General features: G+C 40.0%; 1 protein-coding gene across 9 annotated transcripts in view; it reads right to left on the minus strand.

Moving 5' to 3' along the window:
- The window catches only part of stat4 (signal transducer and activator of transcription 4), a 120,298-nt gene that overhangs the window by 3,585 nt on the left and 96,941 nt on the right, over positions 1-19,772 (minus strand). For 2 of the 9 annotated variants that reach the window (XM_084688557.1, XM_084688551.1), the window contains 8 exons: positions 17,689-17,787; positions 6,339-6,474; positions 5,713-5,765; positions 5,498-5,592; positions 4,246-4,382; positions 3,894-4,085; positions 3,749-3,794; positions 3,369-3,480 (listed from right to left, as the gene is read on the minus strand). In XM_084688557.1, the coding sequence (XP_084544683.1) occupies positions 3,369-3,480; positions 3,749-3,794; positions 3,894-4,085; positions 4,246-4,382; positions 5,498-5,592; positions 5,713-5,765; positions 6,339-6,474; positions 17,689-17,787 (870 nt within the window). Of the gene's footprint in view, positions 1-30; positions 542-3,368; positions 3,481-3,748; positions 3,795-3,893; positions 4,086-4,245; positions 4,383-5,497; positions 5,593-5,712; positions 5,766-6,338; positions 6,475-17,688; positions 17,788-19,772 lie in introns of those variants that run through there. The other 7 variants (XM_084688558.1, XM_084688556.1, XM_084688555.1 and 4 more) reach the window with 7 other exon arrangements.

Here is a 19,772-nt window from a genome sequence, read left to right on the forward strand (position 1 = left end):
CATGTGATATTTTCATAGATCTAAACATGAAATCTGAATTCATAGGGGACGGAAAAAACCTTAATTTTAACTTAATGTGTTGTATTTTAGAAATAGAAACAATGTTAATTTACTTTTCCCTTTTGTCATATGTATACAATAATAATGATCGTAAAATGGACACCTTACTTAATAGTGCCTTTCCAGATGCTTAAATAATTTCTGATTTGTCATCATTTCTGATTCACCTTTCTGACACGCCTGACAGGCTTTCAAGATCACATGGGGGCAATATTTTGAGATTCAACATAATGGTGTTTCACCAAATACTTTAATTGCAAATTAACGCCTGGGAAACTGGGCTCCAGTAAAAAAACAAAAAAAAAGAAGCAATACCCTTACATCTAAAAGAAATCCAATCGTTTTCTGAATCCTTCCCTTAACCATTCCATGTTACGAAAATCTGATTTTGTTTGTGGGAATAATGTGTAATAAACCAGAACATCTCTGAGAGAAGAGAGATTTCAGTCAATGTTTGTTACTCTGGGTATGGTGAATTCATCTGGAAGAAAAATAGAAGTAGTCAGACAAATTTATGTCCAAGTTGTTAGTGACACGGTCAGGGCCGGATTTATCATTGGGCCTGACTGGGCTACAGCCCATGGGCCCCGTCCTGTAGGGGCCCGTCCTGTAGCTATTAGCCAGAAAGCTAAGTTATGCTAGCAAGATTCATAGACAAGAACATTGTGTACGGTTGACAAACAGTAAATATAATTTGACAATATGTTTGACAAGAAGGCTAGCTAGCTAACAAGCCATGTCATTGTCCCCAAATCAAAATCAAGATTTTCACGAACAAGGTATCGGCCACATACTAGTACTAGGGTACAGTAGGCCGCAGCATGTGTAGCGAGTTGAATAGCAAATGGATGTGAGACAATCGCATCAAAGTTGACATTCTCCAAACAGTAATTATAATTTGACAGTATGTTTAACATCAAGACTAACCAGCTATCTAGCCATGTCATTGTCACTCAATAATTTAGAACGGTTAACAGTTTTGCCGGAACTACCTGGGGTGTTCACCCCTGCAGCCGATCAGAATCGTGTATTCACCCAGACCATGGTATAACTCAGATTAATTAAACATTTTAAATAGACTTCAGCAATTAACATAAATTATGTTGTTGGGGTGTGCTTGCCTTCGGCGAGCACAAACCATTGTAATCTCACATATATATTTATTATTTTTGCCCCCCTAACGCTCAGTCAATATTTGGACTACATAGACAACGCCTGTGTCAAAATGTTTGTCTTGGTCTCGATTGCGTTGCTTGTATTTGGATTTACATTCCGTTGCACAGTTTAGGAGGTTACAACGTTTTTGTGGGGACAAAGTGCCTTTTGTCGACAAAGGGTAACTTTTGCTATCTACGTCACCACGTCAACACACGTCAACAACGACGCATGGATACAACGTGATAGAGACTTTCTAGCTCGCAAATTGGAGATTGGATTAGGAGTGGAGAAAAAAAAAAATCACGTACCACTAGCTACTGTCCTGTGCCAGCGGAGGCACTGTCCTGTACCACTAGCTACTGTCCTGTGCCAGCGGAGGCACTGGCATGTACCACTAACTACTGTCCTGTGCCAGCGGAGGCACTGTCACATACCACTAGCTACTGTCCTGTGCCAGCGGAGGCACTGTCCTGTACCACTAGCTACTCTCCTGTGCCAGCGGAGGCACTGGCACGTACCACTAGCTACAGGACAGTACAGTTTAGGTTCTAACCGCCTCTCATTTCGTACCAGGGTCAATTCTAGTACTGTAGTACAATTTACCAGGGCAGCTTCTCCACACAGGGCTATTTTGCGTTTTTACTGACGATGATCGCTACCACTGAGCTTTTTATAAATGAGGGATTTCCCCTTAAATAAGATTATTTACGTTTGTGGGGGCATATTTTTCAGTTAGCATGGTACTATTTGAATCGCGATCCCATCTGAGATAGCTATATGCCCGGTAATGTCGTTGTTAGAATAAGCTTCAAAGGGGGTTCTTTATTAATGAATGAATGCAACATGAGTATGCTAAGTGCCTGAAAATATCACAAGAAGGGAAAAACTTAAACATAATTTTAGAGATAAGGTCCAGTTTTACACTGGTCTGCAAAATGTATTTGTTTTGATTCAACTATGAGGCTGCTTGCATTCTACTCTCCACTCTTAATATTTTGAGTTGTAAATGAGCAGAACAAATATATGCTTTTAAATCTATGTAATCTTTATAAATAATAAGTAGGCTATGCATTTTTGATATAAAATATAGCCTACAGAAATATCCATTGTAAAAATTTCATTAAAAAATGGACCCCTGTGCAACAGACAACCGGCAAGCAAGCACACCCTAACATTTCCCCAGAAATTGAACCCTGTAGTTTTGTTTAGTTGTTTGTTCAGAATCGTGATCTCTATTTTATTCTTAATTTATCCAGAATCGTGCAGCTGTAAATACATATAGCTTGTGTATCATTTTATTCTATTCTAAGTAATGTAGGCCTATGGTTGGCAGGGACAAAAATTGACCCAAGCCCAGGGGCCCCCACCGCCCTAAGTCCGGCCCTGGACACGGTACATCACTCATTATTACAATGCTGTCATCAATTACTTTTTTTGAACTATTCTGAATGTAGCTAGTTTCGAAGTTATTTAAAAGATGTATTTACAAATGTGTTCATCTTAAATTTAAATGTTGTTCAGATGAGTGTAACTGATTTAAAACCTGAATTCTAAATGGTTGAAAGAGATGTGTTTCTTCACAATTTACAAAGAATACCCCATATGAACAGAGAGAAAGATGTATAAACTCAAAGGGGTGTACAATTTGGATCACCAAATTGGATTGGCTTTGGAAGAATATTTATCATCCTAACTTTCTTTTATCTTTCTTTTATGTCTTCATTTTGACCTCGTTTCAGACCACTGTGTGTGTTATAAAGTAACAATTGTTGTGCAACAAGGGAAATGTTGCATTTTTAGACTAAACCTTACCCTAGCCATAACCAGAGCACACATTTGCTTAACATTGGCATTGCCATCACTATTTACAAGTGTGTAATCAATAACAGTTTGATTATGAACAGGAAACACCCTTATTAAAGCCTTAGGAAAGACTTTATACATTGGCTAATTGTGTAGTCTTAACCTTTAAAATGTGTTGGAAAAAAAACCAATGCAGAGGGAGTCCTATCAGGATGTTTCCCTGTTCAAGCTTTTTGAATTTCCATCTTTCAGTTTTCGTGAGGTGTATTTTTCCCTTATGTGTTGCATAGGCTTTCTGCAATTACTTATTGGGTATAATGGGGGTGGATAAAGGGTGAAAGACTCACAGCAGTCTGAATCTCAAAGGGCCTCAGTTGCTGGTTGAGCATGTCAAACATTCCTGGTGTCATAGGAGGTTCAGGGGATGAGCAGAGGGGCAGTGTACTGCTGGGATTAGGGCTAGGACAATTACAATAGAATAAACGGCACCAAACACAACATATTATCTAAACTTAATAGTTTTTCATAGAGCCAAAGTGACCCAAATGAGAAAAATACACTATCAACCAAACATTTAACAAGCACTCCGAACTATTATGAATCTTAATACTGGTATACCATTATCATACATTATTATCACCACAAATCACTTCACATTGCATGTCTGTAGCATATAGACAGTAAATCCACAAAAAATTGATAGTTTCAAGATAAATTGTGTACTCACTCCAAAGTGGACATGGGGACCAACATTGATGGTATGTATGGAAAGACTGCAAGAAACCACAATGTGGACTTTTAATAACAAATGTCAACATTTAAAATGCTTACAGAGGCTGTAATTTTAAACTGAGTCACAGACGATATCTTGCCTTTGTTTTGCTGGCTATTATAATGCCGGCCAAATGCCTCGTCTTTGGGGATGTCGGGGTAAAGAAACTTCAATGGGTTCTCAGGCGCTACCCCATCAACCATGACCTTGTAGTTGCGGATGATGTCAGCAAACGGCAGTGCACTGAGTCGGTTTTTTGTGTATGGCTCAACTGAAATGAACTTGGCCTCCCCTGCAGACACACACAATGAGCATTTAGTTGTCATTTGTACCAACCAAGGTGGTAAAAGTGCCCAAAAGGCACAGTTGCAATAAACTTTGTTGGGTACTTTCAACCTACTTTTTCCTTCTCAATTAATCATTAGGGAATTTACAAGATAGGCAGGCCCTACCTTTATCATTGTGCTCCACCCAGGTGAAAGTGATGCCGCCCAAGTGGCTCTCGCTGAAGCGTAGCAGGAAAGTCCCAGGGTCCTTATCCTTTAACAAGGCCCTCTCTGTTTCCTTACTCACAAAACCCATGATGTAACTATAGAGAGCAAAGTCACCCATTATTAATGAATAATCACATATACAATTGTAGGATTTTAGCTAAATCAATGCTTTGACATTTGTTGGAATGTCAAGTCCATTAGGACTAATTTAGGGAAATTATGTTCTTGTAGTTTGGGTTAGTAAGGCTATAACATCTGAAAAAAATCATAGGAGATGTCCAAAATGTATCCAAAACGTCTGAGGTTTGAATCACCAGTATAATATTCCAAGATGATATTGCAAGCTATACTCCCATAATGAATGCAAAACTGTCTTTCTTTAAAGGTCCCATGACATGAAATGTTCACTTTAGGAGGTTATTTAACATTAATATAAGTTCCCCTAGCCTGCCTTTGGTCCCCCAGTGGCTACAAATTTTGATAGGTGTAAACCAAGCCCTGGGTATTCTTCTCCGCTTTTGAGAAAATGAAAGCTAAAACGCTCATTTTTGAAAATTCTGGTTTGATGACGTCATATAATCGAAGGTTACCTCCCCTTTCTCTGCTTTGCCCGCACAGAGAATTTGGCCCACCAATGAGAAAATGAGCTACGGCCGTGCAAGTGCGATATTGGATTTCCTCGAGACATCATGTTGCAAACGTCCGAAGCATGGAAGTTAGCCCCGCCTCTTTCTTCCTCATAGCATTTAAAGCTACAGACACAGAAACAGCACGTCCTGAGGAAAGCTCATTGTGGGACTGCTTGTAGTGGCTGTAATTCTGCACCAAGGCTGAATTTCAGAAAATAAACTTCAGATACAGTATAAAGGGATCAATAAGGCCTATATAAAAGCATACAAAAACAGCATGTCATGGGATCTATGGGAGAGGGAACATACAAATAACATGTTACAACATATAATAGACAACAGCATTTTGGCTGAAGAGCTGCTCTACTGTGGTTTTTGAAGGAGGAACACTCCTCTTCTGTACCACACTAAAGAAGTGGCAGTTTGAGCTAGTTGTCCAAAGTGCGGCATGGTGAACTACATGGCTTTAGACAGTGCTGTATCCCAACTCTCTCAGAGAAAAAGTGATGTTCAGTACAGCAGCATTTGAGCTTGGCGTAAATAAATACGAGATTTGAAGTATGGCACACATGGAGTCTCACTTATCATTCCAGATCGGAAGAAGATGCTTCTTGATAAGCTCCAGGATAGAATCCAACCACATCCAAAAACTGAATGGTTTACTCAGAATATTCTCCTGTAAAACAGACCAAAAATGTATTATGTGCATCCTTGAATTTTTTTTATAACACATTATTAGGGACTTTTAGGTATATCTAGTATTTTACAAAAGAAGGCTGAAACTACAAAAACATACTTTGCAGAACTTGGACCAGGACACCTGACAGTCACTGTGAGAGACTTGCTGACCTAAAGTATGAAATATGAAAAGTAGAAAGATAAATCATCATTGTATATATTTCTACTTTTTTTACTTCATTGATACAATTATTATTACTCAAAGCAATTAGTGACAATAGCCTTTAACCTTAACAATAACCCATATCACATCTGCTGCTGTTGTAGTTATATAGTTATGATCCAGTTTAGTTGACTTAGGGTTGAGAGCAAAGACATAGACACAATCACAAAGACACAGAGAATCTCTTTTCAAGGGGTAAAGAAGGCGTAAAATACACATAGACACAGTCTCACTAGTCAAAAGTCTTTATAATTGTAGATTAAAAGTAATCCATTAATACGTTATTAGGATTTATTACTCTTACAAATAAAAATTGTATTATTGCTGTTACAATCACTGTCAGTAAAATGTAAAAAGTCCCTCCTCATTCTCAGTATTGTGCACTACCAGAAGTGACTATCTGAGCAATGATACATAAAAAATACTTCTCAATGCTCATACTGTGATAGTAACAGCCCAAGACAGTGGTATACACATGTTGCATATGTTGTAGTCTGAATTGTGCAATCAGCTAAGCATACCCAAGAGTTTTTCTCCAAGCATATTTAACTGTTCCTTGTTAAGACCTCGTCCAGTAAAGGTACAGAACTGCCAGCTGAGGACCTCAGATAGCTGGTTCCAACTAGCACGGGGAGGGCTGCCAAAGAACCCCATATTCTGTTACATCAGAGAAAAAGAAAATATTTAGGATGTTATTATTAATATATATATATATATATATATATATTATTTTATTGTTTTATGAAGCCAGCAAGAGTAACTAAATCTCACAGATAAGGATCATTTTACAACTAAACAAATTGTGGACATGTGTATCACATGTACGAAATTAAGCTTCGACATGTAAAGGGATAGATAAAAAAAATCAAGAGAGTTCACTAACACAACCACCAGAAGGCAATTCATGCAAAAAAAATAAATTGTTGACTAGTTTAAACTGAGCTGATTGAGCACTGACATGGTGTGTTTCATTTGCAGAGGGAACTTTTAAAGATAACTTTTAATAGTGGCTGTGGGTCCTTAAAAAGTCTTAAATCACTTTTCCTAAAAATAAGGCCTTAAAAAAGTATTAAATTGTCTTAAATTCAGATTGGATGGGTCTTACATTTTTTTGTGTCATGTCACTGCAAAAATGCAGGCAATCTGTTCTGCCAGGTCGAATTTTTTTGTAGGCTATATGCGCTGCGTTATATATGGTAAGGTAGCGTAGGCTACTGCGTAGATTTTGATGACGTAAAGCATCGGCAATACAGGCAATACAGCAATGGTTGATAGCCACTCAACATAAAAACATGGGTAAATTAAATTACAAATGGATTGAAAAGAACGAGTGTTCTTGGTAAAGGTTGGTGCCTGGAAATGCTTATGAAGCGAACTGCGTGTCGGAAACAGTTCAAACTTGGGACAATGGGGATCAGGGCTGCGTTTCCCAATAACGATGGATCGTAGCAGTTATCGAGTAAAAACCGAAACCATCGATATTTCTTACGTGCGTTTCCCAAACATGCTCGTAAGGTCTAGGCTAATCTATGCGCTTTCAAGAGTTACGAATTTTCAAGAGACACTTTAGCTAAGATGTCTTTGGGAATGGGCCGTAAAACTAAGATTCGTCCTACGATGGATTCTATGATTAATTTAGTCTTACGACGCTTTCGAGAAACACAGTCCAGAGTGATGGATTCGCACGTGCAGAGCAAAAAACACAGAGACTACGTAAAGGCACGCCAGCAGCCTGCAATTGCTATTTTCTGCTCCACCATTTCCACCGCTAGCAACGATGTCAATGCTACAATGCTAGATGTTACGATAGGAAATCCAGATCCAACAATGCCATCTGCAGGGGCGGATCTACCGGGGTGGCATGGGGTGGCAACTGCCACCCTAAAAATAGCCTTGCCACCCCAGTTGGAAGCTTTGAAAACAAAGAAAAGTTGTGGCTCATCTGACATTTGCGAGAGCGAATTTCTAATATCCGACTGCATGCGAATGCAGCATGAGACGACTCCCTTCCCACTCCGCCGAGTTGGACATTTGCCAAAGCAAATTTCTAATATCCCACTGCAAGTGAATGCAGCACTACACGACTCAAACCCCCCTACCCACTCGTACATTTGCGAGAGCAAATTTCTATACAAGCCCAAAAAAATCTGCTGATTTTTTTGCATGTTCTGCATGTTCCATGTTATTCAGACTAAAAAACTGCGGAATTACGATAGCCTTCCTGTTCTTTTGTCAGAGCGACCGAAGATGTTCCACAACAGTTTGACGCGGAATAGGCTATGGTCGACTGAATGTTGACAGACTTTGCAGAAAAGTATTGATCCATCCGCATAAAGATCGCCTGAACACTCACTATCCCTGTCTATTCCTGTAATTTTGGTTAAGTGTTTCCGTGTCAATTGTTCAGGGCTGAATCTGAACATTTTTGACTAACGTTTTAATATTGGCTATAGTCTAACGTAAACGTTAGCTACAGTATTGGTTTTAGGGTTGATAGACTTCCTTTTATTGCTATCACAGACCTAGGCTACTACCTACTGTAGTGTGGTTTGCATGGTTAAGATTAGCAATACTTAGTTTATAATAAAGTATAGTAGTTCTTAGGGCACCACCTCTGATTCGTGGAAGGGACAGAGGAAACCTTGTTTAATAATATTGAATAATAGCACTCGTAATAATCAGTCTAATCTTAAGTAGTGAATTCTATGAAAGTAGAGCCAATCATATAACGTGAGAGATGAGCAAGTATTATACACAATGATTTATTTAAGAGAATGTAATTATAGTGAACACATACCAGATAAGTTATGGGTTAGTTGGGCTAAAGCAGTACAGTAGGCCTAGATTCTAATGAGAGCGCACTACTCAATGGTTGCGTAGAGCGCGTGTGAAAGGGGAGGGGAGAAGTTGAGGAAGAGGTAGAGAGGAAGAGGCTTCTATCGTAACAATGGACGATCAATGGAAACTGACCTAACGATGATTAAGTTAAATCATTTGTAAAATACAATCAAACATCAACAATTCAAACACAACATGCCAATATGTCACAAGTAAGAAATATTGCAAATCGCAGTTACTTTTGTCGGTTTGAAGAACAGAGTCAATGGTTCGTTATGTCCAACGAATAAAAACGGAATCTCTCGTCAAAGTTCCGGGCGCAAAGTGAATGTGCAGGTTATAAGGAAATAGACTAGAGTGTGCACCTCCAGTTGATCCTACGAACGAGCGGGGGTGATTGTACGTTTGGGGGTTAAATACCCCAAAGAACAGGGGGTCATCCCTGTGAAGGTGACCTCTCTCATTGGTCAGTTACTTCCACCTGGGTGTTGTCCTGGGACCTGCCCAGAGGTGTGAAGTGGCTGATAGCTTTGAGTTCCATTATCTCAAATGTCCATGGAATGCTTAAACTTCAGAATATAACAATACAACATTCATAACTGGTTTTGTTAGTATGATACAATTATTTTGATACCAAGATTGACTGATTTAACTATACCTGAAGGGTATAATCAAACATCAATTAAACAACGTTCTAGGTAAATGAGACAAACACATTATAACACATCGACTACTGTCCTTGAATTAGGGTCCATGAGCCATGTAGTCCTTTAGAAAGTCCACACAAGAAAGTTCCTCCAAGTAATTCCCTTTGTTCTGATAATGTGAGACCATGTGGTCTCTGTTCCTGACCCCATGCTGGGTCAGGACTTTGACGCTCCTGCTGTAGGAGATAAAGACAAAGGGGGAAAGACCCTTCCCTTGTCGGGGGTAGGAGGAAGGTGTGGATGGCACCATGCTTTGTCTGTCGAGACTCTGCTACACTACACTGGTGGAAATGGTCTCTGTTTACAGGTTAAACATTTTGAAAAGAATACAGACATAATGAGTTGACAAGTTTATTGAAATTTGGCCTCAGACCAATGCATTCTATTTGAAATTCCACGGGTTTTCGTAAAACAAAATTTGCTCGCGAATTTTGGGCCTGCTAATATCCCACTGCAAGTGAATGCAGCACTAGACGACTCCAACCACCCTCCCCACTGCGCCGACTGAGACCGAGGTGAAATCAGTTTAATATTCGAGATTCAACAGACATTCATATTTGTACCTCTGTACAGGCTCCTTGTCATATTTAGGGACCGGGGTAAAAGAGTAGACAGCCTGAATCCCGAAAAAATCTAGCAGCCATTTGAATACACACCATTTTCAGTGTTTCTTCAACATTTTTTGTCAAAATGGACCATACAAACTTCAAACTTGTGGCACATTCTTCTACTACTAGCCAGCCAAGTTGTACAAACTTTGGTTTGATCATATAGTTTATTATGGATTAGCCAATAAATCAATGAAAACACTTTAGACATTTGTGTTCAGTGTTTCCTGAATATCTTTGATTTATTAAGGCTTTAATAATGTTCCATAATAATGTAACCTTATGTTTTTGAGTTAAAATGTCTTAATTTGGGGGCATTCCAAATAAAAAAGTATTCCAAATAAACATTGATTAATATGACTGCGATTAAATCAGCATATATACTTCTGCCACGGGGGTGCCACCCCTCAAAATCTCCTGCCACCCTCTTGCCACCCCATTAATATTTTTCTAGATCCGCCCCTGGCCATCTGACCTCTGAGCAATTACACACATTTAGTCAATGTTCTTAAACTCAAATGATTAGTCATTTTACTATACTGTTCATTTTGAACAAACATCAGTGTGTTTATTTGGAAAGATGACTGTATATTTCTACTTTTGTATTTTGTATTTCCATTGTAAGTTACTTAAACTTCATTTAGAAGTATTAAAAGCTCTTAAAAAGTCTTAAATTTCACTTGTTTGTACCTGTAGACACCCTACTGGTGTTAAAACGTTTCGACAGTGGGGCCTGGAAAGTTCAATGAGTGGAGGTTATAGTCGTACAATTGACCTTTCGCAAAAGCCCTGCCCACCTTAGTAACAGCTAATCCGTCAAGCTTTGTTTCGTTTACAGTGGCGTCTCTGGCACTGAATCCCTGGTGGGGCCAGTAAACCTTTTATCGCCCTCATCTAAATCGTCAATGACACTACATAGCCTACCTACTTGCTCACAAATGCACATAACCTAATGTGGAGAGAGGGATATAACTGACATCATCGACAGTAACGGCATTTGATCTCACACCACCAGTATATTCATGTAATATACAGAATCGCATTACAAATCCAAAGGTATCCAGCAGATATAGTTTTGATCATTGTGTTCTGCAACTGTGTTGTAGCACCTGACACAGTGACAGGGTGGAAGTTGGCTTGACCAAAATTGTTGACATAAATGATTTACATAATTAGGCTAACAGTGCATAGTTGCTACCCCCACCACATTACATACAAACAATGTCAGCGTGGAAGAATATAAAAACAACCTAATGTGCTCTTACTCATTTATTGGCATCTGATGCTGTTCAAATTGCATAATAAAAAGGCTTTTGTACAGTATCCATCCAGCTAGCTAACCTTTACCCCCAGGGTGAGCAACCAAACTATCCAGGCCAACAACACACATATCAAGATAAACACAAGTTCAATATTACAGACTTAGACAATGCTTCCACAAACAACATAACCACCCCAACATAGTTCATTTTTACCTGCCGCAAAGAAAGCAGAAAATTACTTTTTTTAGCTTCACTAGCCCTTAGCCATTTTTTCCTCTTGAACCACTCTGGATTGAAGGACCGTTTTTTGTCCTCTCCAGACTGAAGGATATTAAAATCCCCCGTCTGGTGTGGTCCCAAATGTATAATCTAAATGTTTTTGCCTAATAAATTGTCGACTCGATTCATAATTGTAGTAGTGGCTGGCCAACATACGGTAACTGAGAATGATCAAGGATGACAGTTTTGAATTTGGCAACTAGCTGGGGAGAAAATACATACCACGTTAACGCAGGGCTCCAGACTAACTATTTTTACTAGGAGCACAGTAGCCCCTGACAGAACATTTAGGGGCACACCTTATATTGACCTGCAATGCATTTATTCATGTAACGAGAGAGGGTACAATGTAGTGGCAATTTTAGACCCTTTTTAGGAGTGCTCAAGCACCCCTAAATTTAATCTGAGCACCCCTAAAAATAATAGATTTTTTAAATATATTGTTTATTATCATTTGATGCTGGTAGTTCATGAAGAAAGGGACATCCTTAGTGTTTTCATTCAATATTTTGCATAATAATTAGTGCTGTCAGTTTAATGCGTTATTAACGGCGTTAACGCAAACCCAAATTAACGGCGTCAATTATTTTATCGCGCGACTAACGCTCTTTTTGGCCTAGCAAACTTTGTAGTTTTTTTCACATGCTGTTGCAACAACTACCTACGTTAGAAAAACTACAACACCGCACCGGATCTAGCTAGACCGGAAACAAAACAACAGGCACGCCAAACACTCGTTTGGCTTGCGAGCTGGCTAAAGAGTAGTAGCAGAGCCCGTTTACGGATATTAGACATTCTCTGGTAGTAGGCTAACGTTACGTTTTGAGTGGATGACGAGCGCGAGATGCCGAAATGGATGCCAATAAGATTCTGAATGGAAAGTTTGCTTTTAAAAGTTGCCAAATGGTTCTATTGACAAGACCAGTGATCTGTGTGTTTTGTCGTTGTAAACTGAACTATCATCGCAGCACGTCCAGTCTGAAATACCACTTGATGGCCAAGCACACAGCTGATGCGAATTCTCGGCCCCCTCGTCAAAGCCAGGCGATTGCAATGTTGTTTTCAATAAAAAAATATTTGCACAAAGCAATCCGAACCACTTTTCTATGTTGATAAGAGCATTAAAATTTGAAAAAAGATTGGGACAAAAAGAAATCAGGGACATTTAGAATAGATAAAAATGTGCGATTAATTGTGATTAATCGCGAGTTAACTATGACATTAATGCGATTAAATATTTTAATCGTTTGACAGCACTAATAATAATACATGCACGTATCAATTGTTATCCAGTGAAATTAAGGATTTATATTAGCAAGGGGGTTTACGTTTAGCACTTTTGCAAGGCACTGTATTCATGTCACATTCTCATTGGGGGCTGAGCTCCCATAAAGGTCTAATCCTACAATCGCCCCTGGGACCATTTCTGGGGAAATTGTGGGGTGTGCCTGCGTCGGTTGCAGATGGGTCCGGTTTTTTTAACTGTCATTTTTACAACTGATATACAGCGACACACCATATAAACTTGAGTTTCAATACATTATTTAATTTGACATTACATTAGTACATGCAAGTCTTAGCTAAATGACTTAAATGTATGATGCACTTTTCAATCAGTCCTCCGACACCGCAACACAATACTTGCTGAGTATAACGGTGCGTTCACACTGCAGACTTTTTTACTGCTCAGCACCGCCGGCCTTCCCACAGTGCACCACGCTCGGGGGCGTGCCAGACAGATTCATTCAGAGCTGTAGTTCTCTTAAATCACTGTTTTAGTTCGTATAATGTCATGGCAAATGTGCAGACAAAATACAACTTTTACACACATTAAGCAAGAATCCGACACGCTTTCTAGATCTGACATGATCTTATCTTCAGCACACAATAGGTTATCTTTTTCCACACTTTTTTTTAGGCCGAGTGAAAGATAAAATGCCACCCACACTCTATGTAACGGGTCTTTTTCCGGCTGGAAAAAAAGATGCATCAGACATAAACGTTGACATGTGTAACCTGTTATTATATTACTCAAAATCTGTGCAAATCATTCGCTAGATTATGACTTGCCTCCACACATTCACTGTATGGATAGCGAGTGGCTGCCAGCCAGCATTTCAGCGTTGAATGTCAATCGTGTGCCGGGTGAGCTAGCTAGACTATGCAGCTAGCACAGAAGAAAGTTACGTAATGTGAAGAAACTGAATTAAAGTACAAAATACAACACACCAAGGACGCCGACAACCTCAGCAACCCTGCGCCAGGCATAATTTTTTTTGTTTACGTCTCTGTAATCGAACATAGACGTATCATACAATACTGGGTATGAAGACACACACACGATGAGTTGCTCTTCCATCTTGAAAATTGTCAAACCTAGAAATGTTTACCATTACCAACAGTTGCTACGTTACAAGAAACAAGAAACCAACCCGATTGGCCATCGCTGGCGTTTTCACGCTCCTCATTTACATAAAGTTCAGAAAATCCAACTTTCCGGTTGCCGAAGTTGTTGGTGATTGTACTTTCTAATTCAGTCTAGTGACATTACGTAACTTTGTTCTGTGGTAACTTTCCAACTTTCGCCGCCCCGCTCAACGCCTGGTTTCATTGAAAATGAATGGGAAGCCGACGCCCCGCTCTGCCCGCCCCGCTGCAGTGTGAACGCACCGTAGCGGGGCGTTGCCGCTCGCGTAGGGTATTGTGGGAAGGCGAGCAGGGCGGCGAAAGTTGGATTTTCTAAACTTTATGTAAATGAGGAGCGTGAAAACGCTAGCGTTGGCCAATCGGGTTCGTTTCTTGTAACGTAGCAACTGTTTGTCATGGTAAACATTTCTAGGTTTGACAAGTTCAAGATGGAAGAGCAACTCATCGTATGTGTGTCTACGCACTCAGTCTTGTTTTATACGCCTCTGTACGATTAAAGAGACGTTAACAAAACATGTATGACTGGCACAGGGTTGCCGAGGTTGTGATGTCCCTGGTGTGTTAAATTCAGTCTCGTCACTTTAGCTAGCTACAGTACGTAACTTAGCTTTCTTCTGTGCTAGCCGCATACTACTAGTCTAGCTACAGTAGTCTAGTTTACCCGGCACACAATTGACATTCAACGTTGAAATGCTGGATGGCAGTCACTCGCTAGCCATACAGTAAATGTGTAGTGGCCATAACCGAGCGAATGTTACTGGAAAAAATGTTTGAAGTTCTGTACAGTACTGTAGCCTATAGCCTAGTTGACACGATCATGCAACATCTCGTCAGCGTATCTGATTCCTTGCATCATGTCATGTAAAAGCTGTATTTTGATCAAGACAGGAGCACCTATATATCAATAATGATCGCTATTGTAGATACATAAACCCAAGTCTGCGCACTTGTCCATGACACCGTTTTACACAAACTACAACAGTGACCTTACTAGAGAACTACAACTCTGTATTAACTTTTTTAACACGCCCCCGAGCGTGGAGCACTGTGGGAAGGCCAGCGGTGCAGAGCGGTAAAAAAGTCTGCAGTGTAACAGTGCGTTCACACTACAGCGACGCAAATCGCTTGCCATCGCTCGCCTTCCCACAGTTCACCACGCTCGGGGGCGTTTCAAACAGATTTGTGTAGAATGTAGTTCTCTAAAGTCACTGTTGTAGTTGTAATGGCCAAGTGTGCAGACTGGGTTTACGTATTCGCAGCATCGATCAAAATACAACTTGTATACAAAATACTAAACTGTTTAATAGACATACACGTTGACATGTGTAGCCTATAAAACGTTTTATTATATTACTCAAAGTCTCTGCTAATCTGTCGATACGATAGGGAGTTCCAGCCGGGCTAGCTAGCTAGCTACAGTAGTTACCACAGAACAAAGTTACGTAATGTCACTAGACTGAATTAGAAAGTACAATCACCAACAACTTCGGCAACCTTGCGCCATGCATTGTTTTATTTATTTATTAACATCTCTGTACAAATACAGCCATGTACCTACAGGACTGGGTAAGCAGCCACACAAACGATTAGTTTATTCTCCACCTTGAAACCTAGAAAGCTAGTAATGTTTGACATGGTTGCTACATTACGAGAAACAAGAAAACACTCCGATTGGCCATCGCTAGCGAAAATCGCTCCTCATTTGCATAAAGTTGAGAAAATCTCAACTCTGTCGCGTCGCCTCGCTACCCACAATGCACCACGCAAGCGATTCGCCTGGCTCCATAGAAAATGAATGGAAAACATGTTGTCGCTTGCATCGCGTCGCTGCAGTGTGAACGCACTGTAACAGCGCAACAGCTCAAACACAGGCAGGGTCAGGGATACAGTAGCAACGCTAGTGCTAAATAAGTATTTAGAGGTATAGGCTCCATGACGCCGGGTAAGAAAGGCTCGTGAAACTGCTCACCAAAAGAAGGAAGGGGAACCCACTTGTCTGGCAGATTACGACGTTCGTAGGAACCTAGCGAAAAATAGCCTCAACTCCTAGACTTTTAGCTAATGTACAAATACAGAAGGAACACTGATATCGCTGTCTGACTAGAACGTCTATGCGTTGTTGCTAACGTGTGCTGACATTGTGCGCACCCACTGAGTTCAAAATGTGTAGGTCGCACATGCGCGAGTGTTTGCAAAAAATGCTCGCAGTGTCTCAAAAACTGTAAGTACCTTTATATAGGTAGCTAGAACTGCAGAGACATTTTTGGAATGTATCGGACAGCGTTAGCGTTTTCATATGTAATCAATGTGCAACAATGTTAATTGCAAATATTTACAGATTAAAGAAAGAAGAAAAAAAGATACTAAATAAATAATACCATATGTGCACTGCTCCACAGCAACATCTGGTGGGGCTCCAGGCCCCCAATGTAAAGATGTCCCTGTTCGTTGATTATAGCCTAAATAAGTAGCTGGCTAGTAATCTGTTATTATCTAGCTAGAACTATTAGTACTGCTAATAGTATTACTAGTAGTAGGTAGAGCTAACATCAACTAGTTGACATTGTTAGCTCTATCTAGCTCACCTTTACAGTGGCTAGTTTAGTTTGTTAGTAATAGTAACAACTAGCTACTAGTAAGATAATATTAGCAGTAATCATACTAGTCCAGTTATCCAGTTTTGCAAATGTTCTATCACATCTAATATACTGTTAGCTCTAGCTACACAACAGATTAACCAACTACTACGGCTGTCAAAATGGCGGAAAAATAAATAATAGTAATATTAGAATTATATTTGATTTCTTAAGATATTAGTGGTTGTTTAAGGGGGGGGGGGGGGGGGGGGGGAGTAGCCTACTGTATTGCCTCCTAAGCCCAAAAGTAAGCACAATGAGCAAATCAAGCATAACATTTTTATTTAAATAAAATTACTTTGTTAAAAGTTTATAATGTTTTAAACTTCTGTTCATAAATCAAATATAATTTCCTAAATGTGCACGCAGTTTGGAAATGGAGGTAACAAAAATGCGTCAGTAATATGAGAAAACACGCTTCAACAGACAGCGTGATGTGTCATGTTAAGACAAAATGGCAAACTGTCATTACGAAAATTCATCAAAATAATCCTTAAAAATAGCAAAAGTATCTTTGGGAGTACTCGTGTTTTCAAAATAGGAGTTTTTCCGTGTTTTTCACCTCTCCTTCCTGTTTAAAGACAGACAGTCCGTCTGTCCAATCAGGAGGGTCCGTCCTCTGCTAGACAGGCCCTACCTTTTCCGGTAGAAGTTAATGTTGGTTTGTTTTATGATTTGTTTAAATGTTTTCATATTTGCTGTTGTGTTTTCCTATTAACTGTCGTGTTTTCCTATTTGCCATAGTGTTTTATGATTTGTTGAAATGTTTTCCTATTTGCCGTTGTGTTTTATGATTTACAGTTGTGATTTGCTCTTCAGGGCCACCGTAGGTCACTGCATACACAAGAAACTACACTCTTCCAGACTTAATTAACAGCGGCATTAAGCCGTTACAATAGTAGGCATTGTTGCTATCGTGTGCCGGATTGTGACATCATATGCTAGCTGTGGCTAGCAAGAAACATACCTTTAGCTGTCCTTTTTGCCACAAAAACTTAAACGTTTCCTAAACTGTGCAACAAAATGTTTCAAAAAATAAGGGGCATCACGGCAACAAGATACAAATGTTGACACCTTTCATTTCTACCAAATGCAACAACAGGTGACAGCTTACCCTGGGTTCATTGGTCAGTAGGTTGTACCACATGACCGAGGCCCATCCACCTGGCAGCTGGCTCACGTTGGAGATGACCACTAGTGGCAGGGAGCAGGTCTGAAAATATGCAAAAACATCCCACACAATTGATATCAGTAAAACATTACGGTACCACTTTATGTAAAGTCCAAATGTGTAACGTATTATTTAACATTACTGTAATGTGTCCTCGTAATGCCTTACAATTCGGTAATAATGCAAGATAAACATAGTTATACTTGTAAAGACCCATGAAGACTTGGGATGTATAACAATACAATAGTGCATTATACTTATAATTATAACTACCTATAATAACAACAACAATGTTTGATTGATATTGTGAGTACATGAAAACGAGTCTGCACGCTTGGCCATGACTACAACAGTGACCTTAGAGCAGTGGTTCTCAACCCTGTCCTCAGGGACCCCCTGTCCTGCATGTTTTAGATGACACACCTGATTCAAATAAGGGTCGTTATCTAGCTCTGTAGAAGCCTGGTAACGAACATGCATTTAAATCAGGTGTGTTGGAGCAGGGAAACATCTAAAACAAGCAGGACAGGGGAGAACCACTGCCTTAGAGAACTACAATTCTGTAACGCCCACGAGCGTGGTGTACTGTGGGAAGGCAAGCGGTGCAGAGCGTTAAAAAACGCTGAAGTGGACACGTACCGTTACGGTGCGTGTCCACTACAGTGGAGCGGGCGACGCGTCGGCTTCCAATTCATTTTCAACTAAACAATGCCCTATGCGAGCGTCAAAGCCCAGTTTAATTGAAAATGAATTGGAAGCCAACGCGCCGCCCGCTCTGCTGTAGTGGACACGCACCATTAGTCTTCAGACAGGGACGTTGTTACTGACAATTAATGGTCGCTAGATGACACTTCTTGCATGGAGCAAAGGCACGGTGGGAAAATTAACGTTTCTCCTTCAAATTCAAATTTATTTCCGTGTTGTTATTCGGTGATTATTTCATTAGAGCGTTGACGTTTACATTTAGTCATTTAGCAGACGCTCTTATCCAGAGCGACTTACAGTAAGTAAAGGGACATTCCCCCCGAGGCAAGTAGGGTAAAGTGCCTTGCCCAAGGACACAACATCATTTTTTGGCATGGCGGGGAATCGATCCGGCGACCTTCTGATTACTAGCCTGACTCCCTCACCGCTCAGCCATTTGACTCCCTGTTTGTTGTCTATCCTTGAATCTTTCAGCAAAATTTAATTTATTGGCTAAAGGATGTCAAACACGTTGCAGGTTAGACTGCAGTTGGTCTATATCCCAACATTATCAACATTTTAAAGTCGACTGACAAGATTGCGTTGTTTTCCTCAATCAAAAGTATAAACACACAGACATCATAAATCAAACCAAATCAAACTTTATTTATATAGCGCGTTTCATACCAGAAGGCAACCCAATGCAGTTCACTGAAGGGAGAGGTGGGGGGTTACAAAATGTATGTTTGACACAAATTTTCCAGAGGGAAGCAAAAAAACAGATTACCCATTTGGACCATTATAGGAAAAATGTATTAATTTTTCCCTGACCTCTCTGAAATTAGATGATTGAGCACTCTCCTGGGGATTGTGAAGTGCCAACATTTTACAAAGCACACACATAGCGTGAATGAATACAACATCATAAACATTCAATGATCTAATTAGATCAAGTTACACTGGCAAAACATGAAATGTTCTTCATTTATTCAATCCAAGTATGAGAATTAAATGGAAAAAAAAATGAGAGCCATGTGTAATTAGGGGCCAAGCAGCGAAGCTTGATTCTTTGGATCAAGACGATTCGACTGGACCGCCATTTAGAATTTTCTAAAAAACCTACTTCTTCCAACTCCTCCTAGGCCAGTGGTTCCCAACCCTGGTTCTCGGGACCCCCTGTCCTGCATGTTTTAGATGTTTCCCTGCTGCAACACACCTGATTCAAAATGAATGAATGGGTCGTTATCCAGCTCTGCAGAAACCTGTTAACAACCATTCATGAAGGTGTGTTGGAGAAGGGAAACATCTAAAACATGCAGGACAGGGGGTCCCAAAGACCAGGG

This window comes from Hypomesus nipponensis, chromosome 23, assembly GCF_054491055.1.
Source record: "Hypomesus nipponensis isolate SF chromosome 23, ASM5449105v1, whole genome shotgun sequence".
NCBI classification, from domain to species: Eukaryota; Metazoa; Chordata; class Actinopteri; order Osmeriformes; family Osmeridae; genus Hypomesus; species Hypomesus nipponensis.